At 38.6% G+C, this 15,671-nt stretch overlaps 1 protein-coding gene across 2 annotated transcripts in view; it reads right to left on the bottom strand.

The window, feature by feature from the left end:
• CDH6 (cadherin 6) overlaps positions 1-15,671 on the bottom strand; it is a 154,772-nt gene that overhangs the window by 28,580 nt on the left and 110,521 nt on the right. For both annotated transcript variants that reach the window (XM_055554722.1, XM_055554723.1), the window contains exons 3-5: positions 7,453-7,747; positions 3,942-4,061; positions 827-994 (exon numbers count right to left, since the gene is read on the bottom strand). In XM_055554722.1, coding sequence (XP_055410697.1) covers positions 827-994; positions 3,942-4,061; positions 7,453-7,747 — 583 coding nt within the window. The remainder of the gene's footprint in view (positions 1-826; positions 995-3,941; positions 4,062-7,452; positions 7,748-15,671) is intronic.

Genomic DNA, 15,671 nt, shown 5'->3' on the forward strand with positions numbered 1-15,671 from the left:
AAAGAATCTGCCTGCAATGCAGGAGACCTGGATTCGATCCCTGGGTTGGGACGATCCCCTGGAGAAGGGGAGAGTACCCACTCCAGTATTCTGGACTGGAGAATTCCATGGACTGTATAGTCCATGGGGTTGCAAAGATTCGGACATGACTTTCACTTATGGTCAGAAAGGAATTTTGATGTTGGAAGAAAAATGACATGAAAACCAGTACTTACTGAGGTCTAAAGAGAAAAGGTCAAGTGTATTGCTTTAAGAGTGGGCACTTATCTTCCTTCATCTTCCTTCTTATCTAATCATGATTGTTAAAAATTTTAGAAATGACTTTTGGTAACTCAGTTAACCATAATGTGGAAAACTATTTATGAGCACAAATGGTTTAAGTACATAGTTATTTCTACAGTTTTATTTTTAGAAACAGTAAAATGATAAATCCTCCCCTTGCAAAGACTTAAAGGAGATTATATGCCTGATTAAATTCACAAAATATACAGTTGATTTCTTCCTAACAAATAGCAGCATGCTTGTAAACATATGTTCTGCACAAGCTTATTTATGTCTGTAGTAGTCTTATTAATAAAGAAAAATAAAACAATGATATTGCTTTTATAATAACAGACATATCAGACAACTGCTCAGCTAATTACTGATAAACGTTTACATCTACTGAGCATCAGTACTGTAAGCTCATTTTTAATAAATGTGCCAGTTCTTACTAAGTTCACTAACTTTGGCAATTAATAACAATAAAGAAAAAATAAATATCATTCTTAAAGTTACAGTTTTACAAAAGTTCCCTGAAGAAAGTCATTCAATCAAATGTTCCTACTCTGGGGAAACCGAGGAGGGTTGTCATTGACGTCAGTCAGCGTGATGTTCACTGTGGTAGTCCCAGATAATCCTCCCATCTGGCCGCCCATATCCTTGGCCTGAATCACCACTTGGTACTGTTCCCTGTTTTCTCGATCCATGTTGAGCAAGGCTGTCTTGATGATACCTGTGGGTATGAAATTCAGAAATGGAAAGGGATGTAGTAAAAATACTTTCCAAAATTATTTATTTATGCAAGCAAACATAGCTTGTCACCCACAATGTGCCTAACACTATACAGATGTCATGGGTGACCATAAAGATGATTGGTTATAGATGATCTTTGTACTGAAAGAAATTAAAACCACATAGGGGAGGTAGATACATTAAAACACACACACACACACACTCATTCACCTATAATGCAAGAAGAATGAAAATGAATGTAAATTACATCCTTCAGTAGTGCAGACTGTAAGTTGTATAGCTGTTAAGTGTGATAAGATGACACAGCAAAACATAACTTGGCATGTGGCACAGTGGTATACTACTATGCCACAGTAGAATAAAAGACAATTAGGTGTATTATGAGGAAATTGTTAAGAAAGTCATGTATACTTGAAAAGACTTCCCTAATGGCTAGGCGGGTAAAGAATCTGCCTGCTGATGCATAAGACGTGGGTTCGATCCCTGGATGGGTAGTCCCACTGGAGGAGGAAGCAGCAACTCACTCTAGTATTCTTGCCTGGGAAATCCCAAGGACTGGGGAGTCTGGCGGCTGCAGTCCATCGGGTCAAGAAGAGCTGGGCATGACTGAGCATGCGTATGTATGTGTGTATATTAGCACTGATTCTTGAGTTTCACTTTACTGATTGGAATTGACTGACGCCTCATCAAATACACCCACCATAATGAATGTTCTGAGGATCTTCTAAACCACAGAACTATGGTCTTATGAAAACAGTATTGGTTCTCTCATAATAATCATCTTGTATGATCCTAGAGAATCTTTTCCCTAAAGCTGAGGTAAACTTTAGTTCAACAGGTCCTAGCAGTGACCAACACTCTTCAGCTAGATAAAGATTATCTCTATTGTTAGGTAGTTATAAAATAATTAGTTTAAAGAACTTTAAAAATTTTGTCTACTTTCTGTGTAAGGCTTAGGCTTAAATTAACCACATTCTTTCAAAAATCACTGAAGTCTTTATAACCTTCTCTGGTGGCACATTCCAGTGCTTAATGACTAATGAGACTGAAAATATCTTTCTTTATTTTTAACAGAATACCTCAGACAACAGGTCAATTTTATTCCTATGGTGCTGGCTCCAGTGAAAGTGAAACTGCTTTCTAGTCTCCAAATAATAGTACTTCTCTATTTAAATACAGGAGATCACCTTAGCCTTTTGTCCTTCAGGTTGAATAATTCTAATTTTTCATCCTCATTGTCTCTAAACTCAACATTTTCTTTCTCCTTGGGATTCTTTCCGAGTTCATTGCACCTCTTACATTGATTTCCAACTAGATATAGTAACTTAGAAAGGTTTTGACATCCAAACAATAATGGAAGCTTGAAAATTGTGTAAAAGGAACTTCACTCTTAACATGATAGCAAAAATACATGTGGAATTTACTATACAGTACAAGTTCAGTTCAGTTCAGTTGCTTGGTCATGACTGACTCTTTGTGACCCCAAGGACTGCAGCACTCCAGGCCACCCGTGTCCATCACTAACTCCTGGAGCTTACTCAAACTCATGTCCATTGAGTCAGTGATGCCATCCAACCATCTCATTCTCTGCCATCCCCTTCTCCTCCCACCTTCAATCTTTCCCAGCATCAGGGTCTTTTCCAATGAGTCATTTCTTCACATCAAGTGGCCAAAGTATTGGAGTTTCAGCTTCAGCATCAGTCCTTCCAATGAATATTCAGGGCTGATTTCCTTTAGGATTGACTGGTTGGATCTCCTTGCAGTCCAAGAGACTCTCAAGAGTCTTCTCCAACACCACAGTTCAAAAGCATCGATTCTTCAGCACTCAGCTTTTGTTACAGTCCAACTCTCACATCCACACATGACTAATGGAAAAACCATAGCTTTGACTAGATGGACCTTTGTTGGTAAAATAATGTCTCTGCTTTATAATATGCTGTCTAAGTTGGTCATAGCTTTTCTTCCAAGGAGCAAGCATCTTTTAATTTCATGGCTGCAGTCACCATCTGCAGTGATTTTGGAGCCGAAGAATATAAAGTCTGTCACTGTTTCTGTTATTTTCCCATCTATTTGCCATGAAGTGACAGGACCGGATGCCATGATCTTAGTTTTCTAAATGTTGAGTTTTAAGCCAGTGTTACAATACAGTACAAGTCATATATATTAAAACACAATTCATCATAAATAGTATGCTACTTTGTGGAGAAAGTGCAGAAAACTGAGATGTGGAAAAAAGAGTTAAGGCAATCCATTTTTTTTTTTTTTTAGGGCAGTATCAATTAAGATAAGCTAGATGATGTGATAACCAACAAAGTAAAATCTCAGTGGCTTAACAAAACTAAAGTGCTCTAGGTAGGCCAGAAAGAAAATCTGCTCATGATAACCTTTAGACATTCAGGCTGAAGACTCACTTGATACTGGTTTCCATCCATGATCACTGTGGCAAGTGAGAGGGAAAATGGTGGATTATGCACCAGGTCTAAAAGTTTTGCTTGGAAATGACTCATATGACTACCACATTTTATTGCCCCAAATAAATCACATGGCTACACCTAACTTTCCAGTAAGGTAGAGAGATGCAATCCTACTAAGTAACTAGAAAAAGAAGAATCAGAATATGTGCAAACAACCATCTTGGCTATCAAAAGGGGTTGGCCTTTTAGTTTTATCTCAAACTGGAGGAAATTATAAAAGTGTGTAATTTTTCCAAATCTCCCTTGTATAAACACAGTATATGAAAGATCCATTGTCAGATTTCTTGATTAAAATGATTTGGATGTCATGTTTACAAATATGTCACTGGTGCTTGGAGATGAATCTAAGAAAATTCAATCACACTGATTGTTTTTATTAAAAGTTGCTAGCTCAGCTGAGCATGTCAATTAAAATTACGTATCTTAAAAAGAAGATGCAAGAGGAATTCTAACCTGTTTCTGATTCAACTGAAAAATAGGGCTGCCCCTGTAGGATGCTATAGACAACTTTAGCACTGTTCCCGTAGGTTGGATCATCAGCATCAGTTGCAGTGACTTGGACAACAAATGTGCCTGTAATGAAAGAAACATGAATTGAAAATAAATGAAGGGTTCATTATGGATCCTCGATACCCACGCATTAGGAAAAAGCACAATCATACTTTAATACAAAACTATCATGGCAAGGGAGTGGAGAACCACAGTAGGATGCTGGGCTAAAAAACCTTGGATTTCTTATTCTGAAGGAATGTGAGCAACATTCATAAATATTGAAAGGATTAAATTGGGCTTCCCAGGTGACTCAGTGGTAAAGAATCCGCGGGCAATTCAGGAGACATTGGTTTGATATCTGGGGTGGGATCATTCCTCAGAGAAGGAAATGGCAACCCACTCCAGTATTCTTGCCTAGGAAATCCCATGGACAGAGAAGACTGGCAGGCTACAGTTCATGGGACTGCAAAAGAATTGGATATGGTTGCTCAGCTGGTAAAGAATCTGCTTGCAATGCAGGAGACCTGGGTTTGATCCCTGGGTTGGGATGATCCCCTGGAGAAGGGAATGGCTACCCATCTGCTGTATTCTTTCCTGGAGAATTCCCATGAACAGAAGAGCCTGGTGGGCTACAGTCCATGAGGTCGCAAAGAGTCAGACATGACTGAGCGACATTCACTTCCCATTAGTGACTAAAAACAACAAGAATTAAATTAAAGGGGAGCATGGGAATGATTATGACTTTGGGTGGAACTGATTCCAATCCATCTCCAAGGGTGAGATTTGATTGGGTTTTTGCTACAGTGATTCTTTCAAGTTGTCTAGGCCTAAATCTATTGGCATCTTGTACTACTTTCTCTACAAGGATTAGTTTAGGTATTGTTCAGTTGGAGGACCATATGTGATTTTGCTGAGAATTTGTTGTGTCACTGGTGCTTTTGCTCCCTGAATGTAACGTGCTGATGTGGAGCCTGAAAATGCAGCAGCTATTTTGTGATCTTGGCAATGCCAGTCCAAGGGCAAAGCTGAATAGGACAAAATTACAGAGAAATAGCTAGAATCCAAATCAAACAATGTTCAAAGTCCACTTTGCTTTTAGACTTAATGTGACCAATAAACACTTTCATTGTTTAAAGTAATTTGAACTGGGTTTTCTGTTACTTATAAATAAAAGCATCTAGGTGATAAATCTATCTGATAGAATCTAAGATGTTGAACGACCTTCTCTTGAACCTTAAGAGAAGTAGTTTTGGATTAAGTAAAGAATTAATTGGAATAGTGGAGAATACACATCTGGAATTTATAATCCCCAAAGATGATTATAATTAAATGTACAAAGAAAGCTATGTTGTTTCAGATTGGCATTCTTATTGTAGATACCATAGTTAATAATAACCTTCAAAGTACCCCTAATCCCCATGAAATTCCATGCAAATTTTTGTGTGTATGACTAGATGGATATGACACAGTGGAGAAATGCCATAGATTTTACCTGATTCTGAAAGTGGTCTGTGACTTCCTAAAAAGGTAAGACCCTCTGAGTAACATCATTTTATGGTTGATTTTTGGTATTCATATTAGACAGAGTAAACATACTGATAGAATTCTCCTGTCCATGAACAGGGTAGGGAAGTCACAGTTAGGGAATACTGTAATTTTCACCCTACTTTTATAATATCTAACCAATTCTATTTATTGAACTAATACACTATACTGTCTTCGGGAGGCATACTCTTGGATGTTGATACATGAGATAGAGCATCCATCCTTGTAATTTAGCAAGGAATGAGGGGAGAATGAAAGCATAAGATTTTGGAGTGAGAATTAATAGTAGAAGTCAACAAACACCTATGTTCTTACTTGACATCAATGCAAAATTTGATTGCTTTTAGAATATGATTATCTGGGTATTTTGAGTGCCTGTTAGTTGCTGATGTGGTACTTGGGGCTGTGCACTTGTTTTTTCCTTTCATTCTTATGGTAAGGATTTAGGAGTTGATGTTTATTATTTCTTTTTTATAAATATGAAACTGGAGGGTCAGAGACATCAAGTCGTTTATTTACCTAAGGCTACATAGTTGCTTCTTAGTAGTGATAGTTTCAAACTCCAGTCCATTTGATACTAAAGTCCATTTATACCACCTTGTTGCTGTCCCACTACCTTTATGTGATTCCTCTAGGATGCCTTTATGATCACAATAATGCCATGTTAATTTATGATAATGATGAATATCAACATAACTGTGCCTGTGTGCAAATTGGAAAAAGCCTTCTTTTCCCCAGGACCTGTTATTGCCAGCTACCACCCAAATATTTATAAAACATATTTATAATGGCTTCAGAAGCAAATGGTGCCCCTTATATTGTACAGTCACACTTTTCACATCTGGCTATAGCTGCCCTGCATGGTGCTGATGACCAGAAAGGCTTTCATTAATTCTTTTTGCCCTTTACCATACAGAGGAAAAATATTTTTTTCCTAACAAATCTTCTGTTTAAAAGAATTCTAATCCTCCACTTTGGTGATGATTTGTGATTTTTCTAACAAAACAAAGTGACTTCAAGTAATGAGATGAGCAACTTCTTATGAGAAACATTTGGATGTTTTATAATCATTTCTGTAGATTAGCTATTGTTCAAGTCTTGGAACTGTGAACTGAAATATCCTTGATATCTGACTCACAGAATGATGGAAATGTTTTTATTATGTAATCTAGCCCTTTTGAACTTGACACCGAGTGAAACTTAAAATAACCCTTTACACAAGTAGTTGAAAATTTGTCACTGTCTCTCCTGAAGTGTTTTAATGTGGTTAACAATGATGTCAGTAGGATTTTTTTCTTAATTTAAGAAAAATTCACATTTTCCCAATCTAAGCAAACTAAATGCACACATTAAAATTGGTAGTAGAATTCTGCACAGAGTATTAACTTACCATATTAATGTCATGAAAGTCTCAATTTTCACCACTTAATAAAGAATATATCCCATAGACATCATCTGTGTATTATTCATGGATTTTTAAAAAAAGTTTTCTTTGAGTCTCTTTCTCAAATATAATTACTCTTCAGTCTGAACTGTAAACTCAGGGCTTTTGTTTTCCACTGGGGAGATCCTGACCTAATGCCCAATTCTACTATGGGCTAAGAGAAAGAGAGAGGACTATCAAGAAATAAAGTGGGCATTTAGAGTGGGAGAGGAAACAGATGAAATGATCTCTCCTTCTGCCTGCCCTTCTCACTCTGTCACTTTTCATTCCCTAATCACTAGAAGAAATGTTGTCTTCTTAAAAATAATAAGACTAATCTTAGGAGACACTGGTCCACTTATAAAAAGGACCTAAATGGATTGTTTGAAACACAGTGCATCTAGAATGTAGCATCCAAGTTCATTCAGTTCAGCATATTTCACTCAGAGGATTCCTGATTCAGTTGATGTACTAGAGGAAACAATTGAATCGCATCTCACTTACCGACATCAGACATTTCGGGAACAGTGGCCGTGTAAACCTCCTTGGTGAATATTGGTTCATTGTCATTGATGTCATGGATCTTGATGATGAATTCAGACTCGGGCTCCACGGGTCTCCCTGTTTTTCTGTTTATAGCCTGAGCTCGAAGTATGTAAACAGGTTTTTCTTCCCTGTCCAGCCTCTTTGTGGCCTGTATGTCCCCTGTGTTTTCATTGATAATGAAGAGATCTCCTGCTCCATCTCCTGAAAGGATATATTTAAGTGATCCATCTCCTCTATCCTGGTCTGAATGTAACTAGTGTAGAAAAAAAAAAATTAAAGAAAGTAAAAGTCAAGCATGTGATCCTGAACTGTTTGTCTTTATGATGCAATGCTATGTTAACTTTCATTCAAGTCTTTCTTAGGGTTGCAGATTTTTTTCTTTTACTGTTTACTGAAATCCTCAATAGTAAATGCCATTTGTTAATGAGCATGTTTCCTTATAATCACAGAAATTTTCAGAACTGGAACTTGTGTAAAGTTTAGTAATCTTCATTTTGAAGAATCAAAAACTACAGGCCAGAACAATAGAAAAATGCCCAAGGACACATTAGCCTGGCTGGAACAGAACTATTTTCACTATTTCTCTATTTTCACTACAGCTTTCAGATTCTATCAATACAGCCACCCCCTCACTTTTAGGTACACATACTCACTATAGAAGCAATACACTGTTGAGAAAAAGATTTTGGAGTTTTTAATCAGAGAGTACATTCTGCATCTACACTTTGCTATCTTGGTGTATTTAGGGATGCTAGTCATTCTTTTTTATTTTAATATGATGGAGATTATAGTCAATTTTCTAGGAAGTGTGAAATTTATTTATTTATGAAATCAACTCAGAGTGTTTGAAAAAAAAAACAAACAAACAACATTTTAAGTGCTGCCAGGGACAATGCCTTGAATCCCCACCAGCTAGGTAATTTACATGGTCACTTGGAATAAGAATATTTAACAAATATTTTAGTTTAATATGGGAAAGGACCTTCTAAAACTTAGTCAGCCTAAAATGGAATAATCTGCCTTATGAAGTAGTTGGTTCTCTGCCCCTGAAGGCAATCAAGCAGAGGTTCTGATAAGATAAACAGCCAGTGAAATGGGTCTGGGTAAAAAGTTGAGCTAATGAACATAAAGACACAACTGAAGTGAAGAGGATGATCTTAACTTGAAAATGTAGCCCATGTTACTTATTCTGAATTTCATTTCCACTGTGTTGACTTCCCTGCTGTTTCTTTAGTTCCCTTTTTCCCACCTCAGCAAGACTTTGGGCACTGTCTCACAGGTCTTCTGATAATCTAAGGCTTTTCAAAAATTTTTTCAAAAAGTGCTTTTTATCAAGAACTTTTTTCAGACTTCAGTTGTAAGTATACATACAGAAGGGTTAGCGTTCATAGGAAAGCTGCTAATCTTGAAACCTGTGAGGACCCTGTGTGGTCCTCTTGGGTATAAAAGCCCTTCTGTGTTTTCTTATTTCTTGTTTGTAGAAAAAGGCTTTAGTCTCCTGGGCCTTGCCTGAGTTCCAAAGAGCAGACTCAAGCAGTTACTAATTAGGGAAGTGAGGGAATGCACAAACAAGGAAAAGCAAATCATTCAGTGATAAGACAGAGTCTTAGTTATACACAGTCCTAAGAGATATACATAACAATCTGACAAATATTTTGAGTTCTGCAGAGGCTAAGCCCCCCACACAAGGTGGAGGATGGTGATTTACATGCTACCACAAACATGTAGACCCCAGATTGTTTGAAACCAGAAGGTCGATGATTATGATTCCTGAAATATTACCCTGTTACCTTACCATCAACCAGTCAGAATAAGGTCCGTAAGCAGCAATTCTCATGCCAAATGTTGCCTTTAAAAACTCCTTCCTGAAAACTATCAGGGAATCTGGTTCTTTTGAGCATGAGCTGCCCATTCTCCTTGCTTGGTGCCTACAATATATGCTGTACTTTTTTGTTACAACCTGGAGTCAGTAGATTGGCTTTGCTGTTTAGCAGTTGAGCAGACCCAAATTCTGTTTGGTAACAATCTCTACCTTACTTCAACTCGATCTAAGTGGAGCATCAGCTATGTTACAATAGTAATGGCAACACCAGCAACAGGCAAACCAACCCTGTATTCTCTTGATTAACACTGCATGGAATATTCAGAGTAACTTCTACAAACATATTTGAAAATAGAATCTCAGGAGAAAAGGGGGACTTAAAAACATGTAATCCAGACTTTATATAACTATGTCCCATGGAATATCATTTATACAAAATGCTGAGAAAAAAAGGTTCCGTGGCCAAATAATTTTGGGAAATACTTCATATTCTGCCTCTTTCTTGGAGTCTCCCACTGCCCATTAACTTAAGAAAGGCTATGAGTACCTACAGTTCCAAACTGTACTAAACATTATTTGACCTGGCTTTCCTGAACTTTCTTTGCTTATGTATCCTTTTTGGGTGTGATCCATACTGATGTTCCCCAAAACAGTTTTCCAAGAAACTCATTTTGGGAAACATGAGCTAACTGAACACATCATTGCAGAGTCAAGAAACTGAGGCTCTAGAGTACATGCTACTGCTGCTGTTGCTAAGTTGCTTCAGTCGTGTCCGACTCCGTGTGACCCCATAGACGGCAGCCCACCAGGCTCCCCCGTCCCTGGGATTCTCCAGGCAAGAACACTGGAGTGGGCTGCCATTTCCTTCTCCAATGCAGGAAAGTGAAAAATGAAAGTGAAGTCGCTCAGTCGTGTCTGACTCTTAGCGACCCCATGGACTGCAGCCCACCAGGCTCCTCCGTGCATGGGATTTTCCAGGCAAGAGTACTGGAGTGGGGAGCCATTGCCTTCTCCATCTAGAGTACATAGTTTCCCAAATCACACAGATTGTGTGAGAGTCAGTTAGACCTTGAGTGCAAGAAGAGACTTATAGATTATTCTGTGTAACCACCTCATTTTGAGAGATAAACTGTGCCCAACACCACACAGCTACTGCTAGTTAACAGCAGAGTTTGAGGAAGAGAATATTATTCATGCAATTAGTAGCCTTGAAAGCAATTTGACAGAAATAATGCAAGATAAATGTGAACGGGGAGGAAATTGCTTAGAAGTGAGACAAACGCAATAAGAAATGTAAAACAAGTGCATACCATGATTTGTGTAATGTGATATGCTAAGAAAATGTTGAAACCCTGATTACACAGAAAGAGCCACTGGGGAAAGTTTTAACTCTCCATTGTCAAATTCTAATGACCGAAGAGAGCTCTTAAAAAGCTATTTCATTAACTCACGAGTAACGAAAGCAATGTCATTGCCCGTTGGATCTGGCTCCAGGGCAGCCATGGTCAGCAGCCTGGCGCAGTGAAGGGAGCACATCAGGAGAACACATGTGGCTCTTGCTCATCCTCTCACTCACCAAGTGTGAGATCATAGAAGAGTCAATTAACCTCCCAGCACCAGGATCCTTAGCAGAAAACGCAGATAATGGAGCTACAGGACAAGGCTGTCATGAAGCACTCTTTAGAGACTTTATACAAAGACTATGTTTATTCCTACATAAACATGGGATAAAAGCATGTGTTTTATGAAGCATCTTCCAAATTTAAGACACTGTTACTATGATTAGCTCTTAGTTCATAATAAACAGGTTTTTGCTTTTATTTTGACTTTGAGAACTTTTTCTGAGGACTTTGAAAACCCCATTTAACAAACGCACGGTATCGCTGAGGTAAAATCTGTTATCAAAAGCCAGTATTCTTCTACCAGGTGGCAACTGTTATCTTTCCATGTGATTTATTATATTCTGCATTCCGCAGATTCTAGACTCCCCTCGACTGGTTCTTTCATCACTTTCAATATGCAATCGCTGCACACTTAGTGGGTGAATACCATATCTGGTCACGAGATTTATTCAGGTAAAAGTAATCAGAAACTTATTTTTAGCTGTCAGGAGACACCATGTTGATGACTTATAGAACAAACACCAGGACAATATAAAAGGGCAGTGGAGATGCCAACTAAGAGTGTGAACAGGGATTGCTCGGCAGATTCCACTTCTGATTTATCAATATTTGAAAACTAGTGGGAAAAGGCATCTCTTCACAAAGGCATTGTATGATAATAAAACAATTTAACCTCACCCCGCTTCCAGCACAGTGTCTGCATCTGATGAAGTGCACAGAATAGAAACTTCTGGAAGCCTTAGTGTGCTCTTTCTCTACTCAGCTCCCCCTCTGCTGAACCCCCCTGGGGCCAGTTCTTTTTTTCTCTTCTTGGGGAGAAGAGGAAACATAAGACATCAGTGCAAGTGAAAGTGGTGGTGACAGGCAGACCTTAGGGGTTTATTGAGCTCTTAGAATTTAATTGGATTTTTTTTCCTTTGTGATGTCATTCATCATGGCCACTGTAAAAGGCAGAAGTTAAACAACAACAAATAAAAGGTTGTAGGCTGCCTGAGGCATGTTTTTTACTAATTTCAGTTTAATGTGGCTGTTCCATTAAGTTTAATCATGTGGTTCACTTTTAACGATTCACCATCAAGTAAAAATTATCCACTTTCCTCAGAAAGTCACATTTCATCTGGGGCTCTCAGGACTTTTTACTACTGTACCTGGAGGATTTTATTTCAGGAGGAGCTCTTGGTCTTTGCTTGTTTTTCTGTTGACTTATCATCATCATTATTTTTAAAATAATAAAGTTAAAAAAAAATTATTTCTTTAACTTTCTGTTTGCCCTGGGTCTTCACTGCTGGTTTTCTAGTGGCAGTGAGTGGGGGCTACCTTTGAGTTGTGGTGCACAGGCTTCTCATTGCAGAGGCTTCTCTTGTGGAGCACGGGCCCTGGGTGTTCAGACTTCAGTATGTGTGGCTAGAGGGTTTCGTTGCCTCACAGCATGAGGAATCTTCCTGGATCAGGGATCAAACCGGTGTCCCCTGCATTGGCAGGTAGATTCTTAACCACCAGACCACCAGGGAAACTCTGTCATTATTTTTCTAAGTGTAATACCTTAACAAGTAAATGCAGGAATTTGGTGTTACAGATATGACCCCATGACAGGCATCACCAAAGCAGTGCCGGTATCTTTTTACCTGCTATATGCACCACCTCCCAAGTTGATTTTGACTCCAATTCAAAGGTGTGACACTAATTGTACACATTTTTAGTAGTTTATGGAGCTAGTTAATGCTGCAGCCTTCCTCCCATTACCTATGTGTCTAAGTTAGTAACTAAACTGAATTTTCTAAGCATCATTGAGACAAGAAAGCAGAGTTTAAACAGAAGCATACCTACGTGACACATCTGAAAGTACCTTAACAGGGGAAGGAATTATGTGATTTTTTTTTTCTAAAATAAAAAATTGGGTTATGACTAATATGCTCATAGAAAGTAATGAGGCCCTTTAAGAGATGGAATGAGTGCTAATCTGAGATGTACAAGAATCAGAGAACAGCCATGGTTAAAAGATGTCTGATTGGGACTGAAGTGTAGAAACTGGGTTTGCAGCAGAGAGAACACCTTTGTGCTAAACAGACTGAATAATATTTTACATTGGGAAAATAAATTTACAAATCAAGTTAGGACAAATTGAAGCTTAACTGAATTCAATATGTATATGTATACACATACATATCTTGACATAATGCACATACACATATGCTAATAAATACACTTAATGTTGTAAAAATTGTGAAGAGCTTGTTAGATAGAGTTTACATCTGGAAGTAATTTCTCAAAGTCCATGACAGGGATTTGGATTTTGTTTTAGTGATCATAGGATTAGATCAGTAAAAAATCTTTTAATAAAATTTTATATTATCAACATATTTTAATAATGCTATATTTGGATATTAGTGGTTGGTATGAGTTAACTAATTTATATCTGATGATTTTTTTACAAGTTAAAATGCTGATGGCAGAATATTGGGTGGCCAAAATTTCATTTGGGTTTTTCTATAAGATGTTATGAATGAACTTTTTGGCTGCCCAATATTATTGTGGTGGGCTGTTGGAACCAGTTAGCCATGCAAGATCTCAGACTTCATCTGCCACCAGAATCAGAAACTGAAAAGGTGTCGCTCAGCAGTCTGTGTTTCAAGAAGCCCTCCAGTAATTCTGATGAGTGCTCAAGTTTGAGCACTGGTACTAATGTTAAAAGCATGCATGATTTTGGGCAAAGGAAAGCAATGGGTATAAAGTCATGTTATGTAGTAGTTGTATAACTTTGGGGAACTTAGTTAATTTCTCCAGGTCTTTTTCTCATCTACGTAAGAATAATACTGATACTTAGTTTACACAGGTAGGTTGCTCTGAAAATTAATAAAACAATATATGTAAAATGGTTAACAGAAGGTCTAGCTCAGAGATATGCTTCAGTAAATTATTCTTACATCATTTAGTTGTTCAGTTGCTAAGTCGTGTCCAACTCTTTTGTGACCCCATGAACTGCAGCATGCCAGGTTTCCCTGTCCTTCACTATCTCCCAGAGTTTGCTCAGATTCATGTCCATTGAGTCAGTGATGTTATTCAACCATCTTATCCTCTGTTGCCCCCTTTTCCTCCTGTCCTCTTACATCATAAATATGATGTATTCAACAGGTGGATTTTGAAGGTGAAAAGGCTTGTGTCTGAATTCTGACTTTCCTACTGATGAACTAAATTAATTAGATTACTGTAGTAGTCATGCTATTCATCTTTAAGACAAAACTCAAAAATAAATAAATAAAGAAGAATGGTTTGGAGAGGTGATTAGGTCAGTTGGGAAGTACTGAGTGTAAGTTGTCCAAGATACTTGCCTGGGAATTAGCTATATCCATAACTCTGGATCTCAAGAAAATGTCTGCTTTGGGGTTATATAGAGATTTGGATATTAATGGCATATAGATAATAGTGGAATCTATGAAAATAGATGGATAATCTCATTTAGAGGGCTTCCTTGGTGCAGGAGACCCGGGTTCGATCCCTGGGTTGGGAAGATCCCCTGGAGAAAGAAATGGCAGCCCACTCCAGTATTCTTGCCTGGAAAATCCCATGGACGGCGGAGCCTGGTAGGCTACTGTCCATGGGGTCGCAAAGAGTTGAACAGGACTGAGCGACTTCACTTCACTTCATGTGAAACGAGGGAAGACAAGGACCTAAGGAATATCCACATTTAAGGGACAGGGAGAGGAGGACTACCTGGCAAAGTTAATAATTTTGAGTTTTGTCTTAAAGATGAACAACATGACTACTACAATAATCTAATTAATTTAGTTGATCAGTAGGAAAGTCAGAATTCAGACATAAGCTTTTTCACATTCAAAATCCACCTGTTGAATACTTCACGTTTACATCAAAATCATAAGGACCACCAGAGAGTCACCCTAAATCCCCCTTCTGTCTCTGTCTCCACATTCATTAAATCCCTGCTGCTGCTGCTGCTGCTGCTGCTAAGTCGCTTCAGTCGTGTCCGACTCTGTGCGACCCCATAGACGGCATCCCACCAGGCTCCGCCATCCCTGGGATTCTCCAGGCAAGAACACTGGAGTGGATTGCCATTTCCTTCTCCAATGCATGAAAGTGAAAAATGAAAGTGAAGTCGCTCAGTCGTGTCCGACTCTTCGCGACCCCATGGACTGCAGCCTACCAGGCTCCTCCATCCATGGGATTTTCCAGGCAAGAGTACTGGAGTGGGGTGCCATTGCCTTCTCCACATTAGACCCCTAACTCCCACCAATCCTACCTCTGCCCTATATCTTGACTCACCACCTCGTGGTGGTGGTTTAGTCGCTAAGTTGTCTGACTTTTGCGACCCCCATGGATTGTAACTCACCAGGCTCCTCTGTCCATCCCAGGCAGGAATAATGGAGTGGGATGCCATTTCCCCCTCTGGGGGACTGACCACCTACTTTGTCTCCATTCCTGCTTGTGCTACCCTGGTCCAAGTCACCACCACTGCTCCTTGGTCTATTGAAACAAGGCTCTCCCACACATCTTGTCTTGTTTCCTTTCCATCTGTTTTCCTTTCTGCAATTAGATGAACTTAAACAATTCATACATCAGGTCTTTGTAATCTTGATCTCCACAGGGAAGTCTTCCCTAAGTGGCTAGTCTAAGTTATACTCTCCTGCTAGAGTCTCCCAATTTCTTCCCTAGTTAGCCGTCAGCACATTCTTGATTTTTTTTTTTTTTGAGAATTTCACAGCTATTTTCATGTTTCA

This window comes from Bubalus kerabau, chromosome 18 (assembly GCF_029407905.1).
Source record: "Bubalus kerabau isolate K-KA32 ecotype Philippines breed swamp buffalo chromosome 18, PCC_UOA_SB_1v2, whole genome shotgun sequence".
Classification (NCBI taxonomy): domain Eukaryota; kingdom Metazoa; phylum Chordata; class Mammalia; order Artiodactyla; family Bovidae; genus Bubalus; species Bubalus kerabau.